Below are 18307 nucleotides of genomic sequence, written 5' to 3'. Positions count from 1 at the left end.
ATGGTTTAAAAGCTTTATCATCTTACAGTTGTGACTTGCATAAGTGTAAAAACCTCAGTTATCTCTGAGATTTAGTTAAGATTCAGCTAAAGGTTGACTGGCTCTAAACAGCATTGTTTTGAAGCAAGGAAGAGGGGCAAATTTTTTTTTTATGCTTCCAGAATATGAAAAATTCATTAAATACTTAATTAATTTGTATTTGTTCTATGCTGCTTGGTCATCGTATAGTCCTTTCCATCTTAAAACATGGAAATTAACCCAGAATTTCTTTCCTAGCAATTCATGACTTCTGGTTGAATATCCAGAAACAAAAAACTAAAGGTTAATCATAGTGATGACTATATTAGTTATCAAATTTCATCACATGATTATCCTTGGTCAAATTTTAAATCTTACCATAAGATACAATTACTTCCCAATCTTGACTGGTACCCCCAATAACTCTGATTTCATCCTTCCTTACAAAGCTAAGCTGTTCCTTCATTTTAATTTCCTCTCATTTCATCTAGGAAAAAAAAAGGCAAGAAAAGTTCTAAGGAAATTCATATCAAGTGACCAAGAGCCAAGGGAGATTTTTACAATCTCCACAGGAATTTTATTTTCTGAATGCAGAACCAACAGCCTAATTAAGGTGTTATTTGAAGATTTTCTGTATCATTTCCTAAAACCTGGTGATATGCTGGCCAGGCCATCCTTCTCCCCACCCCCATGCTGTGTTTTTACTTAAAGTTACTTGAACAGATATCCCATTCTAAACCTTACATAAACCTAAAGCTTACATAAATATCTTAACAGGTTGCAAGGTAAGAACATAAAATTGACTGCATGTTGTTTCAAACAATTACAGTTATGATTCTGCAGCAACGATTAGTTAGAAATAAAAAAATATTGTAAAGATACACCTAGAATTTAAATCTTTTCAAAGAGAACTGAAGACTGACCAAAAAACATATATTGATGCTGACGATGTATCTTTGACTCCATGGGACACTGAAATTTAATGCCTGTAAGCACACCTATGTCCCCACATGGGTAGACACCAAAGGCTTTTAATTAAATGACGACTAAGTAAGCAGAGGGAATAAATAAATGAAGCTCATTCACAAGCAAGCTAGTTTTTCTCCAAGGTATATGCCTCTCATTAGCTGCTATAAGCAGAAACCACCAAACATTACTGACCTCTGAAGATTACAAGCTAGAGATGAAACAGCCAGAAAGACCTGCTGAGTGATCAGAGATGGCCCAAACTACTGGTCATCTCAGTCATTCTTCAGGTTGTTCTTGGTCACACTCAAGGAGGAGAACAGTGACCATGAAACATAATGAAATGGAGAAGAAGTCACAAGATGCTACTTGGGTGGGAATATCAGTATCTTCATCACACGTACAATTTTTGCATAATTCTATCAGGACCTGGGTTTCCCCCAACAATCACAATATGAATCAAGTATGAGTCAACTATCTGGAATACAGAAGCAAGTGACTTAATAAAATACACAATGTACACACCTCTCAAAACACAAACGTCTTTACCAACAGCTTTTGTCTTTCTCAGAGCTAAAAGTCCCAAGTTAAATTAGCAATCCATTTGGGCAGTTCATCCATTATAGTTATGACAAATGCAACAGGTTTAAAGGAAGGAAAACTGTGACCTTACAGACACTGGGGAAGTGGTCAGGATGCCAACCCTGGAGGGCTACAGGCAACGCAGAGTACTCTACAAAAGGGGGTAACTGTTTTGTTAGATGTGAAAGATAGTCCTTAAAGAAACAACAACCCTCAGACTTCATCAGCAGAGGTAAAAGCTGTTCCAAACAAACCAAAAAGATAAAAAAAATCACAACACTGTCCCTGTTCAGCAGCAGTATATCTGAGTATTTGATGACTCTAGGTTGCAGCTTAACTTCTTCCACACCACAGATGGTTTAGAAACTCTAGCTGAACACACATGGTACATTCAAGGATTAAGAGTTCAGGTTAGAATGAGAGAGGTGTGAAAAGTATACAACTGGAAATGTCTTATGACCTGAACCAGAAAAGGGCTCAGTCTCCATTTTGATTCAAGTAACTTCCCAGTGGAAAACTTTCTGGTATGAACAAGATGTTGGCAACTCCAGCAATGACTTCCAAAAGTTTTCTAGAAGGTCATGCCTGGAACCTGCACCTTCTTTGAAAGCTCTGTGTGGAAAGATGGCAAGTTCATAACAGGGATTTCCAGCCATTACAGAAGTTAGTTTATTGTGGGTTAAAGTGGTATCAACCAAAAGAAAAAAAAATCAATAAGCTTACTTTTGGGTATGTTGAAAAGTAAACTCTGACATAAAGAGACAGAAAAACGAATTACACAAAAATGCTTCACTGGAGTTCTAATTTATAAATAATATAAACTGACTATAGCTAACTAGCACACAGGAATTTACTGCAAGGGGCACAGAAGTGTTCAGAATCAAGAAGGGCTGGGAACCAGACTCCGATGAGCAAAGCAGGGGAAAGAACAACCATCATCTCAGAGCTAGAAGAGGCGGGTCTGATGAGGTCAGTCAGTATCACCATCTCCTTCCATCACTTCCCTGCGAGTCCAGGTTCTGGGAGAAAATGCCTAGTTGATTTTACTTAGGTCCCGTACTGGCCTCTCGTCTATATTAAGGCAGGGACAGAGAGAACCTGCCTCTTTGGCTTCTGTCATTTCCTCCCACCAGGTACACGCTAGGAAAAAGAAACCCCCAATATTGAATGGTCCTAATGAAATGAAAGAGTGAGACAATTTTCTCTTGGATCCATGAAGGACCTTATGAATTTCTCCAAGCTCAAAAGAAACAGCTCTCATTTCTGTTCAAATTAAAGACTGCATCAAAAAATAACCAGCAAATTCCAGTGGACCAGACCGTCCCCTGCACGCAAGAAGCACTGCTTCTAAATTTTAGCTTAGAAACAAAACAAAGTTGCCAGTTTAGAACATTCTGCATACCTCTCTCCAAACTACACCAGTTTCCTCCACCCCCACTTCACCTTAGTAAGGTGCCACTGTAAGAAGTTACATTATCAGAGTAAGCTGGGACCCGGGATTCTTTAACAACTAGTCACCACCTTCAAATCACGTACCCAACACTGGCTGACGTTCTCCAGCATGCCAAGGTGCTTAGACAAAGGCCGCTGAACAACTGGCCAACCCCAGTCACCGTCACCACTATTACTGGACAAGACCTTACAAGATCCAGAAGTAGATCTTCCTTATCCCGGTAAGAGGGCTTCGGAAGCTCCCCACAAAGACAGATGCACAGCAGGCAGCAGGAGAAGTCGGTATGAAGCTTGAACTACGACTTTAAACCACAGGTCGTTTTATCTTTTTTATTATTTTATTAAAGTCTCGACCACCTAGGAGAGGCTTTCTGCTAAGTGTCCACTCATGGAACTGCCCTTCAGTCGTCAACAGCCAGAGTTTGAGAACAAATACAGTCACCAAGGGTAGAATGATGTTCCTGCAGCCAGCAGGCATTTGGCTGATGCTGACAGAGAAGGCAGGAGGCCAAGATGAGACCTAAAATCTTAAAGCGAGACTGCTCTGCTCAGTAACACAGACTGAAAAAAATGGAAAGGCAGAAATAGGCCACAAACCACCTGCTTCTAAACTCAGCCTGCATCAGCATCTGTCTCCTAGAGTTGCTGCAGGAAGATGCTTAAGTCTTCCTTTACTAGGATAGTTATTCCTGTGGTCTTTTTTTTAAAAAAAAAAAAAAAAAAAAGGTTCTGCCCTGTGGGGGTTTTTTGTTTGGTTGGTTAAACGATTTTTTGGTGTTTTCTGGGCAGAGGGAGGTGGGATGGGATGGAGTGGGTGGAAGAAGTATTGAGGAAGGAGGAAAACAATGAAAGGAAAAGCTAGAACTACAGGGCAGAATTTCTACTTCTCTCTCTTTGGCTCCTTCTATTGACAAACAGCTTTCTGCCAAGATTTCCATCAGGTTCTCAGCAGCAGAGAGGATGAAGCGAGGTGCAGAAGTCTGGGGCTATTGCCCTGTGTCCCAGGACCCCACACAGATGGTCTTCTCTGGTTGCCGTGACTCCCTGGGAGAAGAGGAGGCAGAGAAGACCGCTGGGAGCTAAACTGCTTTGGTTCCTTCTGAACCTACTGTGCGTGCAAGACTGCAGGCAACTTCCCAAAGAAGAAAACAAGGCAGAAGCAGGCTGACCTACTGCAAAGGGGTGAGATGGAGCCCTGCAAGCAGTCAGCAATCTTGTGAAATACTGCACAAATTCACTACTTTACTTGGATATTCCTTTTATGGGGAAAGTATTCTTGCTAAGTTTAAAGGCAAGCAAATTATTTCAGTTGGAGGGGTGGAGGTATGGTTCCTAAAGTCAGTTTGAAATAAAAAGAAGTAAAATACACAGAAAAGCCCACAGCGCAAGAAAGAAACCCACCATCTCTGGAAACAACTGCCAATAATTCACTTCTAAAATACGTTGGTGTAATGAATATTACCTGATTTTACTTTTTATTTACACGGAAGTACCCAGGATAGGCACTGAGAGATAGAATGTAGATGGTGGCTATTAGGGTGGGGAGTTACTGTTTACTGGGTACAGAGTTTCTGTTTGGAAATGATGAAATGATTCTAGGCATGGACAGTGGTGACAGCTGCATGGCATTGTGAATATACTTAATGCCATGGAGATACACACTTAAAATGGTTAAAACGGTAAACTTTGTTATGTATATTTTACCACGATTTAAAAAATTTTAATTGCTATGAATCCGTGTGATGCCAGTTGTTTAAGCTTTTTTTTTCTCCCCTGCAGCAAACAGTAGAAGCTTGGATAAGCTTTAATTCTAGGAGTGGTCACCTAAGGACACTATCATGAATGTACACAAAGTCCAGGAGTAATAAACTAGCATCATACAAGGGCCAACCTCCAAAAGTCACTAGTTATAAGATTCTCTACTATCCACATCTATATAAACAACCAATTCTCCGCTAATTAGTATAATCAATGTCAAAACTGGTTTTTGCTCCTTAAGCTAGTTATTTGTTAGCGTAATGAGCGCTAGTAAGATTCCACATTCTGCTTTTAAACAGCTCATTAGGCCTGTTTTTAATGTCCCTGAATATGGAATTGGGCTATATAATACACTGAACATTATCATGCTATTTTGCAAAAGCTTCTGATATCCAGAGCTTACAAAAAGAAAAACATTACTTAAAAAACACAGTATCAAATCAGTATTGCCAGTTCTGTATTTTAATATGATTGTAACATGAATGAAGCAACTTACCCCTGAAATAAAGCCCCAGAAATACTAAGAATATAAGGATCTAAAAACAAGCCAGGTTTAGTACCTTGAGATTAAATGTTAGAACCCAAATCATTTTGCTTGAGAAGCTAATATGCTGTCTGCACCACACAGATTAGAATCCCTTGGCACCATGCTTAAGGAAGAGCTTGTTCACAAAAGAGAAAAGTCGTAGAATTCTAGAGCTAGGTAAGACTTCAGATCATTTAAGAAAGCTCCTTTATTTTAGAGGAGGAAAGATGTCAATTGATTTGACACACCACAACCAGGCTATTCAGACACATTTTAAAATGGACTAAAAGCAAACTGCAACTCATTTCAGTGGTATGAAAAGCTCTCAGGGACTAGCACCAGGCTTAGGAAGAAGGATTCTGAATACAGTATTTTGGAGGCCACTTTGTTAATGACCCAGTGACTCCTTAAGACTGAATTTAAAGCATCAAAATGTGAGGAAAGAAGTTGTTCCCTCAGGCTCCAGTGACCTTCAGTACAATGAAATGATTCTGGTTTACCTGTGTTCATGCAGCTATGCCTTCTTTAAACCTTACTTTAAAACGAGAATCTGACTTCCTCAGGATTAAAGCCTGAAGCTCCAACAGGTGGTAAAGAGTCAAGGGCATCACCACATCTACATCCCAAGGTAACAGATAACCAGATCTATTATGGTTATGCAAAGTTTAGTTGAGCTGGAGGGGGACTAGGGGTAGACACAGGACTTGTGAGCCATTTTCAATCCCCCTTCAAAATCCAAGCATATGCAGGAAACAGAGTTCCAACAAAAAGTACAATGATGAGAAAAGAACTCATTAAGAGCTAAAAATAAACTCTAATTCACAATATGCATAAGGATTTAACAAAAAAAGGAAAACAAGATGTAAAATTGCATCTGCTAAGTTAACCATGCCCTCATGGAAATCGCCACCCCCCCGTTTACACAAACTGGAATCTGTGAAGCCTGTGATGACTGAATAAAGCAACGCTTTAAATGTTTTCAATGAATATTTCAACAGAAAGAAAACAAAGGGACAGCAATTGCTTTCCTAAGTCCTCTGATCTGCTAACACTACAGGAACACTGTGCTTCTTAACAACCCAACACACAGATCTCTGTATTTCTCTACTTGAAAACCTTACTTTATGAAATAATATTTAGTAACGGCATTTACAATTTATATTAAAGGGGTATTAATCTTAAGGAAGAAGTTGTCAGTAACAGTGAAAACAAGACTCAGTTTTTATCTAACTGATACCTAACTAACGGCTCAATTGAACAACTTGCTAACCTTCCAGGCCAGTAACAGTCCTTCAGGGAAGCCGGGCTGAGAGTACCTTCATATTTTAAGTCCAGCTAATTCATTCTGAGTAACATTCACACAATACCACACAGAGCAGCAAGCCCAGACTCCAGGGCTCTAGATTACAGAGGCTGGCATAATACCATCAATCAGCTTTCTCGGCTCCCAAGTCCTGCCTTGTAGCTCCTATTCCCACTTTGTGCCACCCCTAGAAAATCCATTTTGTGGCTCAAATCACTGAGAAAGCAAACAGGAAATGAGCTTTGCATACTTCCCGTATATGAGAAACCTTAAGAATTCTAAGACAATGTATGTATTTGGAAACGTTTTTCAAAAATCAGTTTACTCAAGGGGAAAAAAATGTCTGCAACCATCTTCTAACTGAACGAATATTAACTGCTAAGAAGGGGCCAGGGGAGACTTCCCTGTGTGCCAGGCACTTCATGGAAGAAGCTCAAGTTCAGAGTCAAACAGTTCATACAAGGCCACATTACAAGTAAGTGGCTAGGATGGGGTTTGAACTTAAGTGTAACATGTTCTTTCTGGGCTAAAACCTTCAAATATAGGGCTCATTAGGCCACCCCCCTAGCAGGGGAATAGAAGATAGCAGGCATTTCGTTTCAATGTTAATCCCAAGAACCTTATTCCAAGCTAAGCTAATAACAACCCTAGTGTACACAGGGGTTTGGTAAATCCTATTAGTGCTGCATTCAAAGTCCATTTCACATGGAAAGATGGGACGGAACCCTCATCAACTACACTGAGTACTGCTTTTGTTGTTGTTGTTGTTTCCTTCTTCTTCTTTTTAAATGGCCAGGAGTCTCCCAGGCTCTGGAAGAGGTGGAGATGGTGTCTCCCTTCCTGCCATTCAGCCTACCTCAAGGCGCTAGGCTTTAGGGACCCTGTGCAACTTTTGCTGTTTGGATTCCAAAGATCTGCACAACACAGGCACTGCAGGTTAGAAGTGGATCACAGGCCTGATGTGAAGACAGGAAAGTCCTCCTGGTTCTTCTGGTTGATCAGACTCGCCCTGTGCTGCAGCGCAGGGCTGGTTTAGGCCGAGCCATCTGGCAGGGCTGGGACAGGGGGCTGTGTCTAAGAGCCGCTGGGAAGAGCGGGGATCCTTCAGCAGGGAAGACAGCAGGTCCTGGACTGTGGCCTCTGCCATCACCTCTGAATAAGCTACAGTCATGTATGACACCAGAGATTACTGAGTAGTGAGATCACAAAAAAGATAGTTTTAACTGAGGCTCCATTTTCTTCACAATTCTTAAAGAGCCATCAATGCTGCTTTACAGCTTAAAGGCCCTTAAAAAAAATGACAGATACCATCACCAAAAATAGGGATATCCAGTGGTGTGAAAATATTGACATTCTGAAACTTTAAGAAACAAAAGCAAATACATTAAGTAAAACATGTTAAATAAGCCACTGCCACAGGCCTGAAAGATCAAAAGACACAAGTAAAATGACAGAAACTGTTTTTTAAAGTTGGCCTTTTTGGCTGGAAAGGCACACTGAGGGTTTCTCTAGCTCTCAAAATTCAGTAGCACCAGTGGACTCCAGTGCAAGTCAAATAACTTAAAACAAGCTCAAAAGAGGGTGCCCAATTCTCAAGCACAGCTTTTGTTTCAATGATCAACTATTCCGCTGAAGAAACATTCGAAAGGAAATACTCTTGTAAGTACAAAATGAAATGCTTTTGCTCTCTTCACAGTTCAGAAAGTTAAAAAAAAAAAAAAAAAAAAGCTGGTGCTAAAGTAGTGTTATAAGATATGGTAGTAAAATAGAATAAAAACCATCAAAAGAAAAGCAGGTTGGTAAGTTAATCGAATTCCCGAGGAGAAATCAGATTTTAACATTCTATGGATTACAAGAGGAGGAAGGTTTCCTGGAACAGAATTTAATTGTTCTTTATGCTCTTCCATTTAATTGACCATCTTCTTCTTCATCTATGTTTTCCCACCATTAGGATGAGAGCCACTAAGTAATAAATTAAAAATGGTTCAATTTTATACCATCAATCTGATGCAAAAATAAATCAACACTAGAAGAAATGTAAGCAGCTCTTTGCAGGAAACCACCCTCAGCAGGAAACCCCTTTGGCCTTGTCACTTTAGCAAAGCTAGTGTAACTAACTTTAAAAAATTTTTTTTCTTTACTGAAGTACATTCTATTTACAATGTTGTGTTAATTTCTTGTGCACAGCATGGTGATTCTGTTATGCGTGTATATACACACACACACACACACACACACATATTCCTTTTCACTCTTTATTATTGGCTATTACAAGATGTTGAATATAGTTCCCTGTGCTATACAGCTGGACCTTGTTGTTTATCCATGTAATATATGGTTGGTAGTTGTTTACCTATTTTATATATGGTAGTTAGCATCTGAAAGTCCCAAACTCCCAATTTATCTCTCCACCCTCCCGTTTACCCCATGGTAGCCATAAGTTTGTTTTCTATGTCTATCTGTTTCCATTTTGTAAGTAAGTTCATTTGTGTCCTTTTTCTAGATTCCACATGTAAGTGATATTATATGGTATTTTTCCTTCTTTTTCTGGCTTACTTCACTCAGTATGACAATCTCCAGGTCCATCCATGTTGCTGCAAAAGGCATTAATTATTTCCTATGGCTGAGTTGTATTCTATTGTGTATATATACATCACAACTTCTTTATCCAATCAGCTGTTGATGGACATTTAGGTTGCTTCCATGTCTTGACTATTATAAATAGTGCTGCGACGAACATTGGGGTGAACTGCTTATACAACTCAGTAACATGAAAACAAATAACTCAATCAAAAAAATTGACAGAAGACCTAAAACAAACATTCTCCCAACGAAGACATACAAATGGCCAATAGGCACATGACAAAATCCTCAATATCGCTAATTATCAGAGAAATGCAAATCTAAACTACAATGAGGTATCACCTCACACCAGTCAGAATGGCCATCATTCAAAAGTTCACAAACGATAAATGCTGGAGAGGGTGTGGAGAAAAGGGAACCCTCCTACACTGCTGGTGTGAGTGCATTTTGGTGCAGCTGTTACGGAAAACAGTACAGAGATTCCTCAAAAGACTAAAAATAGACTTACCATATGATCCAGCAATCCCACTCTTGGGTATATATCCGGAGGGAAGTCTAACTCAAATAGATGTAACTAACTTTTAAATCAGGCGCTCCCATGCTCCACTCATCTCTGGTCCTACCACACCTTTCAAAATGTCTAATCACACAATACCTTGCCTAACCTGTTGGTTCTCTCCATAAATCAAACAAGGAGAAAAGAAGGGTAACTAATTATGAACGACAAGGTCTTACTGTATAGCACGGGGAACTATATTCAATATGTTGTAATAACCTATTAAGAAAGATTATGAAAAATATATTAATGTATAACAATTACTATGCTGTACACTAGAAACTAACACAATACTGTAATTCAACTATACTTCAATTAAAAAAAAAAAACAGTAAGTAATTAGCAGATGACCAGATCTCTTCCCTAGTTTCCTCATCAGTAATCTCACAAACAGACTGTGTGAACCAGACAGAATCTAAAGAAAGACCACAAGGAGCCAACAAGCCTGCACGTGGTGGGAGAAGGCTATGCATCTGATTCCCTATCTCAATTACTAACTGAGATTCCTTCCTTCCCTTTTTCCTTTAAAACTTTCATGGCTAGGCAGAATCTTTGGAGTTGGTTTTGGGGGGACACGAGTCCATCTTCTCCCCCAGACAGCAGGCATTCTGATTGAAAGCAACTTTCCTTTCTACCAACAACTACTTCTCGGTACTGAGTTCTGAGTGGCAAACAGCCAGACCCGAGTTCGGTCAGAAACACTGAAAAGGTCTGGAAAAGGAGAAGGGACACAAGCACTCCTACCTTGCTAAATTTTAAGGGGGGATATCCTTACAGAAGTTGTTCAACCGTATTTTATTTCCTATGAATTTGAATATATTAATTAAGTTTGTGTTTTGTATCAAACTAATAGAGAAATAAAATCAAGGGCACTGAAAACACTATGCTCCTCATCTACCGGCATGACACACACGGTCATTCTAGAGGTCCCAGTGTCAAGGGCCAAGAAAGCACAGAATCAAAACTGCTAAACCTCATTTAAACCAACAGATTCAACCTCATCTTCACAGTCAATATTCTTCAAAAGTTCTCGGAAAACTGTGTAACCAGATCTTGGGAGTTGCAATACTCCTCTTCATTTCCTTCTAATCAAGTAAAACGTAAAGTAATACAAAGATCAACATCAAGAAATCAGAGAAACAAAATTCCAGGTGATTTACAGATTTATTAGGAATGGTTCTGCCTCAGACTTTTCCATATCCTCACAATAGATGTTTTTCTTCCCCAAAACTAGCCATTCAAGTTTTCTTTGCCACAGGCCATCAGAAGGAGGAATTTTTCTGTCTAAAGTCTGCTAACTGAAAGTTAACTTACTTCATGGTGAAAAGGTCAGAATACGTCCTCCTTCCAAGTATGTCACTTACAGGCATAACGATTATCTTGAGTTAAAGGCAATTTGGAATCAACAGATGAAGAGTTCTCTGCCCTACCCACTTCTGCTTAGAAGCAGGTTATAAATTTCCCTTGCAAAGCTGTGCCCCTCTTGTGTACCAGGGAGAGGAGAGTAACTCTTACCACTGGAGGTGGAGTGTCAGCACCAAGATGAATCTGCATAAACACACCTTGCTAAAATAGCTCTCATCTTCCATTAGTTTCCTCCATACATTTATTTTTCTTTAAGAATTTTTTTATTGAGCTATAGTCATTTTACAGTGTTGTGTCAAATTCCAGTGTAGAGTACAATTTTTCAGTTATACATGAACATACAAATATTCATTGCCACATTTTTTTTTTCTCGCTGTGAGCCTCCATACATTTTCTTGGTCACTTTCCTACAATTTATCTACTCTCAGAACCCAAACTCCCTTTGCTTCATTAAAATGGTACATAAGCCCCAGCATCTACCCACTTCTTTTCTGAGAACTCCAGTGCATGTGAAATATTAATTAAAAACTGTGGGCCTTTTCTCCTATTAAATCCTACCCCATCCCGGTTTTACTGAGATATAATGGCCATATAATGTATAATCTGTCCTGTTAAGTTCAGTAAAACTGTGTAATTATAAAATTAATTCATATAATTCTAAAACTAACACATATAATTTTAACTCCAAAACTCTATTTGGCTTTTTCAATCATAAATTTCTAATTTCATCAGCCCAAAATCCTTCATCTAAACTAATCAACACCGACACTTTGAAAATTGTTCTATGAAACACTCAAGTTAGAGTATTATAAAGAGAAAAAAAACCCAAAAGGATAAATTTTAAAGTTTTCTCTTGAACTTTATAAAAAGCTTCTAAAGTGGTAACATCAAATTTTTGAAATGACTGGTTAGCCATGACCTTTGGAAAAAACAAAGGTTCGTGGAAAAATAACTAGGTTTAAAGATATACTGATAAATATGCAAATAGTGTTCTTCAATACCACCAAAAGTTTCATCTCATTTCATAAAAATTTAGAAACTAAAATCTAAAGATAGCTATATTCAAATGTATTATATTCCAGTTAATACACGAGGTATCAATGCATTTACCCTATGCTACCAAGTTATCTTGTTCTATCAAGACCTGGGCATACACACCCAACTTTCCTGCCAAATTGTAATTAATCAGCACTGAGTCAGCAAAATGAGGCATTTATTAAAGTAAGCTACCTTCACTCATCCACCCAACCATCCTGTTCTTTCCAACTACTTGTCTGCAAGAATCACAATTCCTAATCTCTTGATGTCGTGTTTAGGTACATCTAACGGCTAACCTTACTGATGCACACTATCACATTTTCAAATTAATGTTCATCAAAACAGCCTTGTGCTCACTGTGGCTGACTGACTTCATCACAGTAAATAAATGCTATTAAATTTGAATGTATGCATTAAACTAATAAAATACTACTTAACTGCTTCACTCCTAAAGAGCTAAGACTGCACCTGCTTTTAAAAAGAGGGGGGAATACCATACCATTAAAATAGTTTTAAAATCGTATTATTCTGATAAAATAAACCAGCATCAAAACTAACTTAGCAGTTCTCAGGAAGCAACATAGACATAAATTAAATCTAGTCAAGAACCCTCATATTTCATGAGATTTAACCACACAGACCCTTAAAAAGGGGGCGGGGGAGGTCTGTGTTACCATCCAAGTCACTGCTTGCTTGGACATCATCTAAAACTGCAAAGCCCCTCCTCTGGGCCCCTGTAGTTTGTATTTTTTAACGTTCTTTTTGATCTTTGTTTTTCCCTCTTGCCTGAAAGCTTCGCAGCCGATAGGGTCAGCACAGGACCTGTCTCAAATAAGTCTTAAAGTAAGACTGAAGCTATCACATCAAGATAAAAAAGAGCAACACTCATTATCTGAGGTCTCCAACTCACTGTAATTCTCTTATCTCCTCTTTTAGAAGGAAAAGTAACAGCTACAGCACAAGCTCTCCTGTAATTCAAAAAGCTAATTGCACATTTACAGATACACATGCACACACACATATACACACTCTTTCACAGACAGGTCAGGCATTCAGTAAAGACACTGCCCAGTGACTCTTAAATTCAACATTTCTAGTCCGTAACTCCAGGAAATCAAAAGCTGGGAGGGAACAGCACTTGAAACTTAGTTTGCCATAGAATTAGGGACTGCAGTTATATTCACCTCTCCACCCACTTCCGGCCAGAATGCAGATCAACCTGGAAATCTCTGGTTCTAACCCTCTGCAACATGTTCCGGAAAAGAAGTGGGAACTCCCAGGCAATTGGTACATTGTGGACCCTACCTACAGAAGCTCTGATTCAGGTCTGGGCAGGGCCCAGGAACCAGCACTTCCGGCAGTCATCCCAAGTGATTCCAATGCAGGACTCCACTGACCACACTTGAAAGATTGTGATTCCCAAAACTGCTTGCCTGCCCATCAAATCACATGAGGAGTTTTCTTGACAACAGATTCCCAAGGCCTCTGAAATTTATCTATTTTTAAAACTCCCTCAGGTGAGGATGTGTAGCCAGATTTGGGAACCACTGGGCCAGACTACCTGAATTGACAGCCGTAGATTATAAACTTTCCAGAGAAGCACAGATGCTCTCGGGTGTCTCATGTATCCCTCAGTCTCTGACCCTCAGAAATCTTCCCCTCTCCTCCTGTAGAAAACACATTCACCAGAAGATGCCTCTTAGTGACCCTGTACAAATTGTATGTCTCACTAGAAATTCATCAACTCATCCTGGGCCTAGGTTTTTTTGTTTGGTCTTTGTGGGTTTTTTTTTGGGGGGGGGGGGTAATTAGGTTTATTTATTTTTAGAGGAGGTAATGGGGATTGAACCCAGGACCTCATGCATGCTAAGCATGTGCTCTACCACTGAGCTACACCCTCCTCGCCTGCGCCTAGTTTTTAAAGAGTGAGTTCTGGCCTTCCAATGAAAGGCGAGGAGGAAAAACGCTAGGAAAGAATCAGAAAACCAGAAATTAGGGTCCATGCTCTACCATTTTATAGACGCGTGGTCTTGGACTAGTCATTTCAACAAATCCAGGCCTCTCATCACCTGTAAGCAAGAGAGCTGGCTAAGGTCACCTCAAGAGTTTTTCTGACTCTAACACTCTATTGCTCATTCCTTGTATCATGAAATCCATTTCACTCCTCCAGAATGCAGCATCAGCAGGTGTCAAGGACTCTGAAGTGCATCTGAGCACTCAAAGGGATGGACCAACGTCAGCTAAGCAGTACAAGCAGCAGTAGCTTCTCCTGATGAATGTGATGAATGCCTATGGACAGGAACAGGGTGAAGCATAAAGCTGGCACGAGCCCAAAGCGAGGGTCCGACAAACAACATAATAAATTTAATTTTGACTAGAGAGAAGATTTGAAACTAAAGATGTTTCCTACTGTATTTCCCCAATCCTCCTTCTATCAAAATAGTAACATTAATTTGCTAACACTGACAGGATCTAAAGATTATATACTCTCTTTTAGGACTGTTGTTTTCCTTTTTTTTTTTTTTTTCTTTAAGAGGCACACACTTTCCTCAGTAGATTATCTTGCACCTGAGATTTAGTTTCCTAACTTTAGCGCTATTTAAGAAAGATAAAGATTAAAGAAAAATGAAAATGAGAGGTTTAAATTTTCTTACAACCCACTCAATTAATGCTCACACTCTTACAAAATCAGAACACAAAGAGCTGGTCCAATAACTCCCCAGGAGGTAGAGTAAGTTGGGTAATTAGAGAGGGTCTGAGCAACTCCGACCCAACCCTAAAAATCTATACTGGGAAACTGCTCAAGATGACTAATGCTGAACACCACAGGACAGCGTCCGAATCCCCAAAATTCTTCCAAAACCTTTTCAGCAGTAGCTTCTTCAGAAGATATGCCTACATTGCAAAGTGCAACCAATCAAAACCCAATTTTAGGAATCTACTATTTATTGAACCACTTGGTTCAATATAATTTATTTACTAAGAAACTCAGAATTTAAAAAAAAAAAAACTCAACTTTATGCTTGAAGCTAAAGGAGTCAGACACTACAGAACACCTTATTAACCCAAATACTAAGAATAAAATGTTAGTAGGCCAAATCAAAACTAGAAGAGGTCTTTAGCATTCAGATGTGGCTATTCAACTTTTTAATTTATAGTTAACATGGACGTTCATTTTATGAAACATGCTCATATTTTACTGATGTGAACAGGTTCTACACAAGAACTTCAGACCATCTGATAACCAGTTAACAAATGACTACAAGAGCTTTTATACCAACACGTTTACTGGAAATCTGGCATCAGGGAGATATCCCCTCACAGTGAGTTATGTGATCAAATAAGACTGAGGAACTGTAAGTCAAACTGGTTTCTTTACTGCAGGATTTTAATAGTTTTTAATGTGTTAATGGTCTGCAATATGATTCTTAAGTATGAAACTATGGAGTGCAACAATTCTTAAACTTGTCCATCAGTGAAACACTTATTTCGAGGAATACTCATGACTGTATCTCATGGAACAGAGCTTTTTAGAAAACATCTTTCAACCCTTGTGCCCACTATGCATTTTCTTGGGTACTCTGCTTACTTACAAGAGGTTTTAGCAGAAATTTTACTGTGGTGGAAACCTCCATTATCCCCCTCTCACTGCAAAGGTGGCAGTGGGAGAGTCAAGAAATACACAACAAATAATAATGCAGTTTGCCAGTATCTAAGTACCCAGCCATGTACTCATTTAGATTACCTATGCACTACGGTTCTGCTACCACCATCTACCACATAAAGCCAGAGAGGCAAAGGATATAAAAATAAAGAAGTCAAATTTATTCAGTTTTGCCACATAATAGGTCCAGTTAAAAAAATAAAAAAGGTTTACAGAACAGTAAGATAATAAACTGACCAGCGATGAGAGATCAAAATCTATGAGATGTTTCCTCAGGAAAATGCCTAACACAAAGGATATATAATTTGTTTGATATTTTCATCTACTCCCAGTATCCCAACAAAAAAAATGGGACTTTTATGCCTTGTTCAAGAACCTTTCTTTTTTTAATGTGGTAGAGATAACTACTAAGCAATCAAACCTGAAATCACATCATTTATGTCAAACCCTTCATTCCATTTATCACATTTATGTCAAAGAAACTGTAAAATTCACATATAAAAGGATACTGTTTAGCTAAAAAAGTAAAATAAAATTATCAGTATCAGGACAGACATGTAATAAAAGCCTTTTGTTCTCTCCCTTTTCCCAATTTTCAAAAACTGTTTCTTTAATAAATGTCATGTATAAATTTCACGTATACGGCTCACACTGATTTTGGAAAAAGAAATGGGAAAACCTCACCCATCTGATTATCAGTATTCAAAAACAAAAGACAAAAACACTCCTGATGATATCATGTTGAACATCTAAGTAACATAATTAGCTGAAGTATAATTATGTATGGATTGATGACAGCCAGGTTTTACTTGGTGTTTTTACTTGATTTATTTGATTTTAATGAATAGTCTCTCTCTATGAACCTCAATCTGTACCTCAAGGAAATATGACTGTAAGACCACCAAGCCCAGGTGACAGCTCGAAGTCCCCTTGGAGACAAGCCCTGCTGCTGTCTTGATAAAAGAATAGCTAAAGGTACTATCTCAGAAAAAGTAAAAATTGGCCTCAGAAATGAGCTAGGGACAGCCCCCCGCCCCCACCTCCGTCTTCTACCTCATTTTACACCAAGGGAAACCTGAAGCTGAAGCCAAGGGCTGACTGGTCCAAAGTCAGATGATCCAAGTTCAGACTCCTGGTCTGACTCCTCAAACTGCCTTAAGGTATCCTCCACTCATTTCAAATACTTAGTTTTATATTCTTGGTTCTAGGCCTTTTGATTCACACCATCACTCAAATTTAGCCATCACATGAAAAAGCTACAGAGTCTGTCTATAATTCATACATTTTCAGTGTTCGAAAACAACTTCTTCAGGAAACACTAACCCTTCTATGCCAAGAACATGCCCCTTTTATTAGGTTTTGCCTTATTCTAAAAATTTAGTCAAATCTTACAAAATATCAACAAAGTATCCCACTACTTAATACTCAAAATGTACCATCATTAAAGGCCAAATTACTCATCCTTTCATATAATAAGAGGAATACTCACACATCACATTTTTCTTTCCTTGTTAAGAATCAGAACCTAAGATCTTGCATTGCTACACTCAAATTATATCAGTGCAAATATTTACACATTGACAATGTGAACAGTACCGTTAACTTGGTCATATATAAGCAGATATTGAGACTTAAGGAAAAAGACATTTTAAGGCTTTTTCCTTTCCTAAAGAAATATTCTCCTTGTATCTCACGGTAGAAATGCTAAATCATGTGAGCTTAGAGAAATGAAAACTACAGGTTAATATGACACATGCTACTTCAGGCACACGCACACTTTTAGAACATTTTTTTAATGTTATCATATAGTTCAGAATACATAGAAGTGTAGCTGTAATATATACCACCCATAAAAAAATTTCATACTTTAAAAGGAAAACTTAAAACTCTCTAAGTTTTATATTGCTGATATAGCCAGAAATAGAAAATCTACATGTGTAAAATTTCAGCACTGAATGATTTACAAGCAGTAAATTTATCTTCTCACACCTTGAAACACAATCCTTTACATCTGAGAAACTTTATATAAAATTGCATACCTGTTATTTTGTCTCGTACAAGCTTACAGGACTCTATCTCACCAATGCTCCCAAAAAGACTCTTTAGTTCCTCCTGTGTCATGTTCTGAGGAAGGTAGTTGACTATTAAGTTGGTCTTGCTGTCCTCTGTGTTCCCAGAGTCAACTGGTGATGAGCAGTTGTTGTTTATGGTGGTTGGACCGTTGGCTGTGTTATTGCAAGTTGGCCCATTAGACAGTTGTGTTTCCATGGCAGCAATTACCTGCTAAAAAAAGAGAAAATAAGAAATGTCAGAATTCATATTTCACAAAGTATTAGAGATTCCATCCAAGAATTTCAACACTTGTCCCTAAACACAAGGCGTTCTGCTGAAATAACAACAAAGCTTCAAAAAGTACAACACCTATGCTAATTTTTATTCATATTAAGCTATTCAATTTAAGATTACAATTATACTTTCACATACATATTCCATACA

The 18307-nt window shown here is 38.6% G+C and overlaps 1 protein-coding gene across 9 annotated transcripts in view; it reads right to left on the bottom strand.

Moving 5' to 3' along the window:
* The window catches only part of ELAVL2 (ELAV like RNA binding protein 2), a 151313-nt gene that overhangs the window by 50634 nt on the left and 82372 nt on the right, over positions 1–18307 (bottom strand). For 7 of the 9 annotated variants that reach the window (XM_014565072.2, XM_014565073.2, XM_032477585.1 and 4 more), the window contains one exon: positions 17851–18094. In XM_014565072.2, coding sequence (XP_014420558.1) covers positions 17851–18094 — 244 coding nt within the window. The remainder of the gene's footprint in view (positions 1–17850; positions 18095–18307) is intronic. The other 2 variants (XM_032477583.1, XM_032477584.1) reach the window with 1 other exon arrangement.

The sequence above is a fragment of the Camelus ferus genome, chromosome 4 (genome assembly GCF_009834535.1).
Source record: "Camelus ferus isolate YT-003-E chromosome 4, BCGSAC_Cfer_1.0, whole genome shotgun sequence".
Lineage (NCBI taxonomy): Eukaryota > Metazoa > Chordata > Mammalia > Artiodactyla > Camelidae > Camelus > Camelus ferus.
Note: the sequence above shows the minus strand (reverse complement) of the source record. Positions and strands in the feature narration are given on the sequence as shown.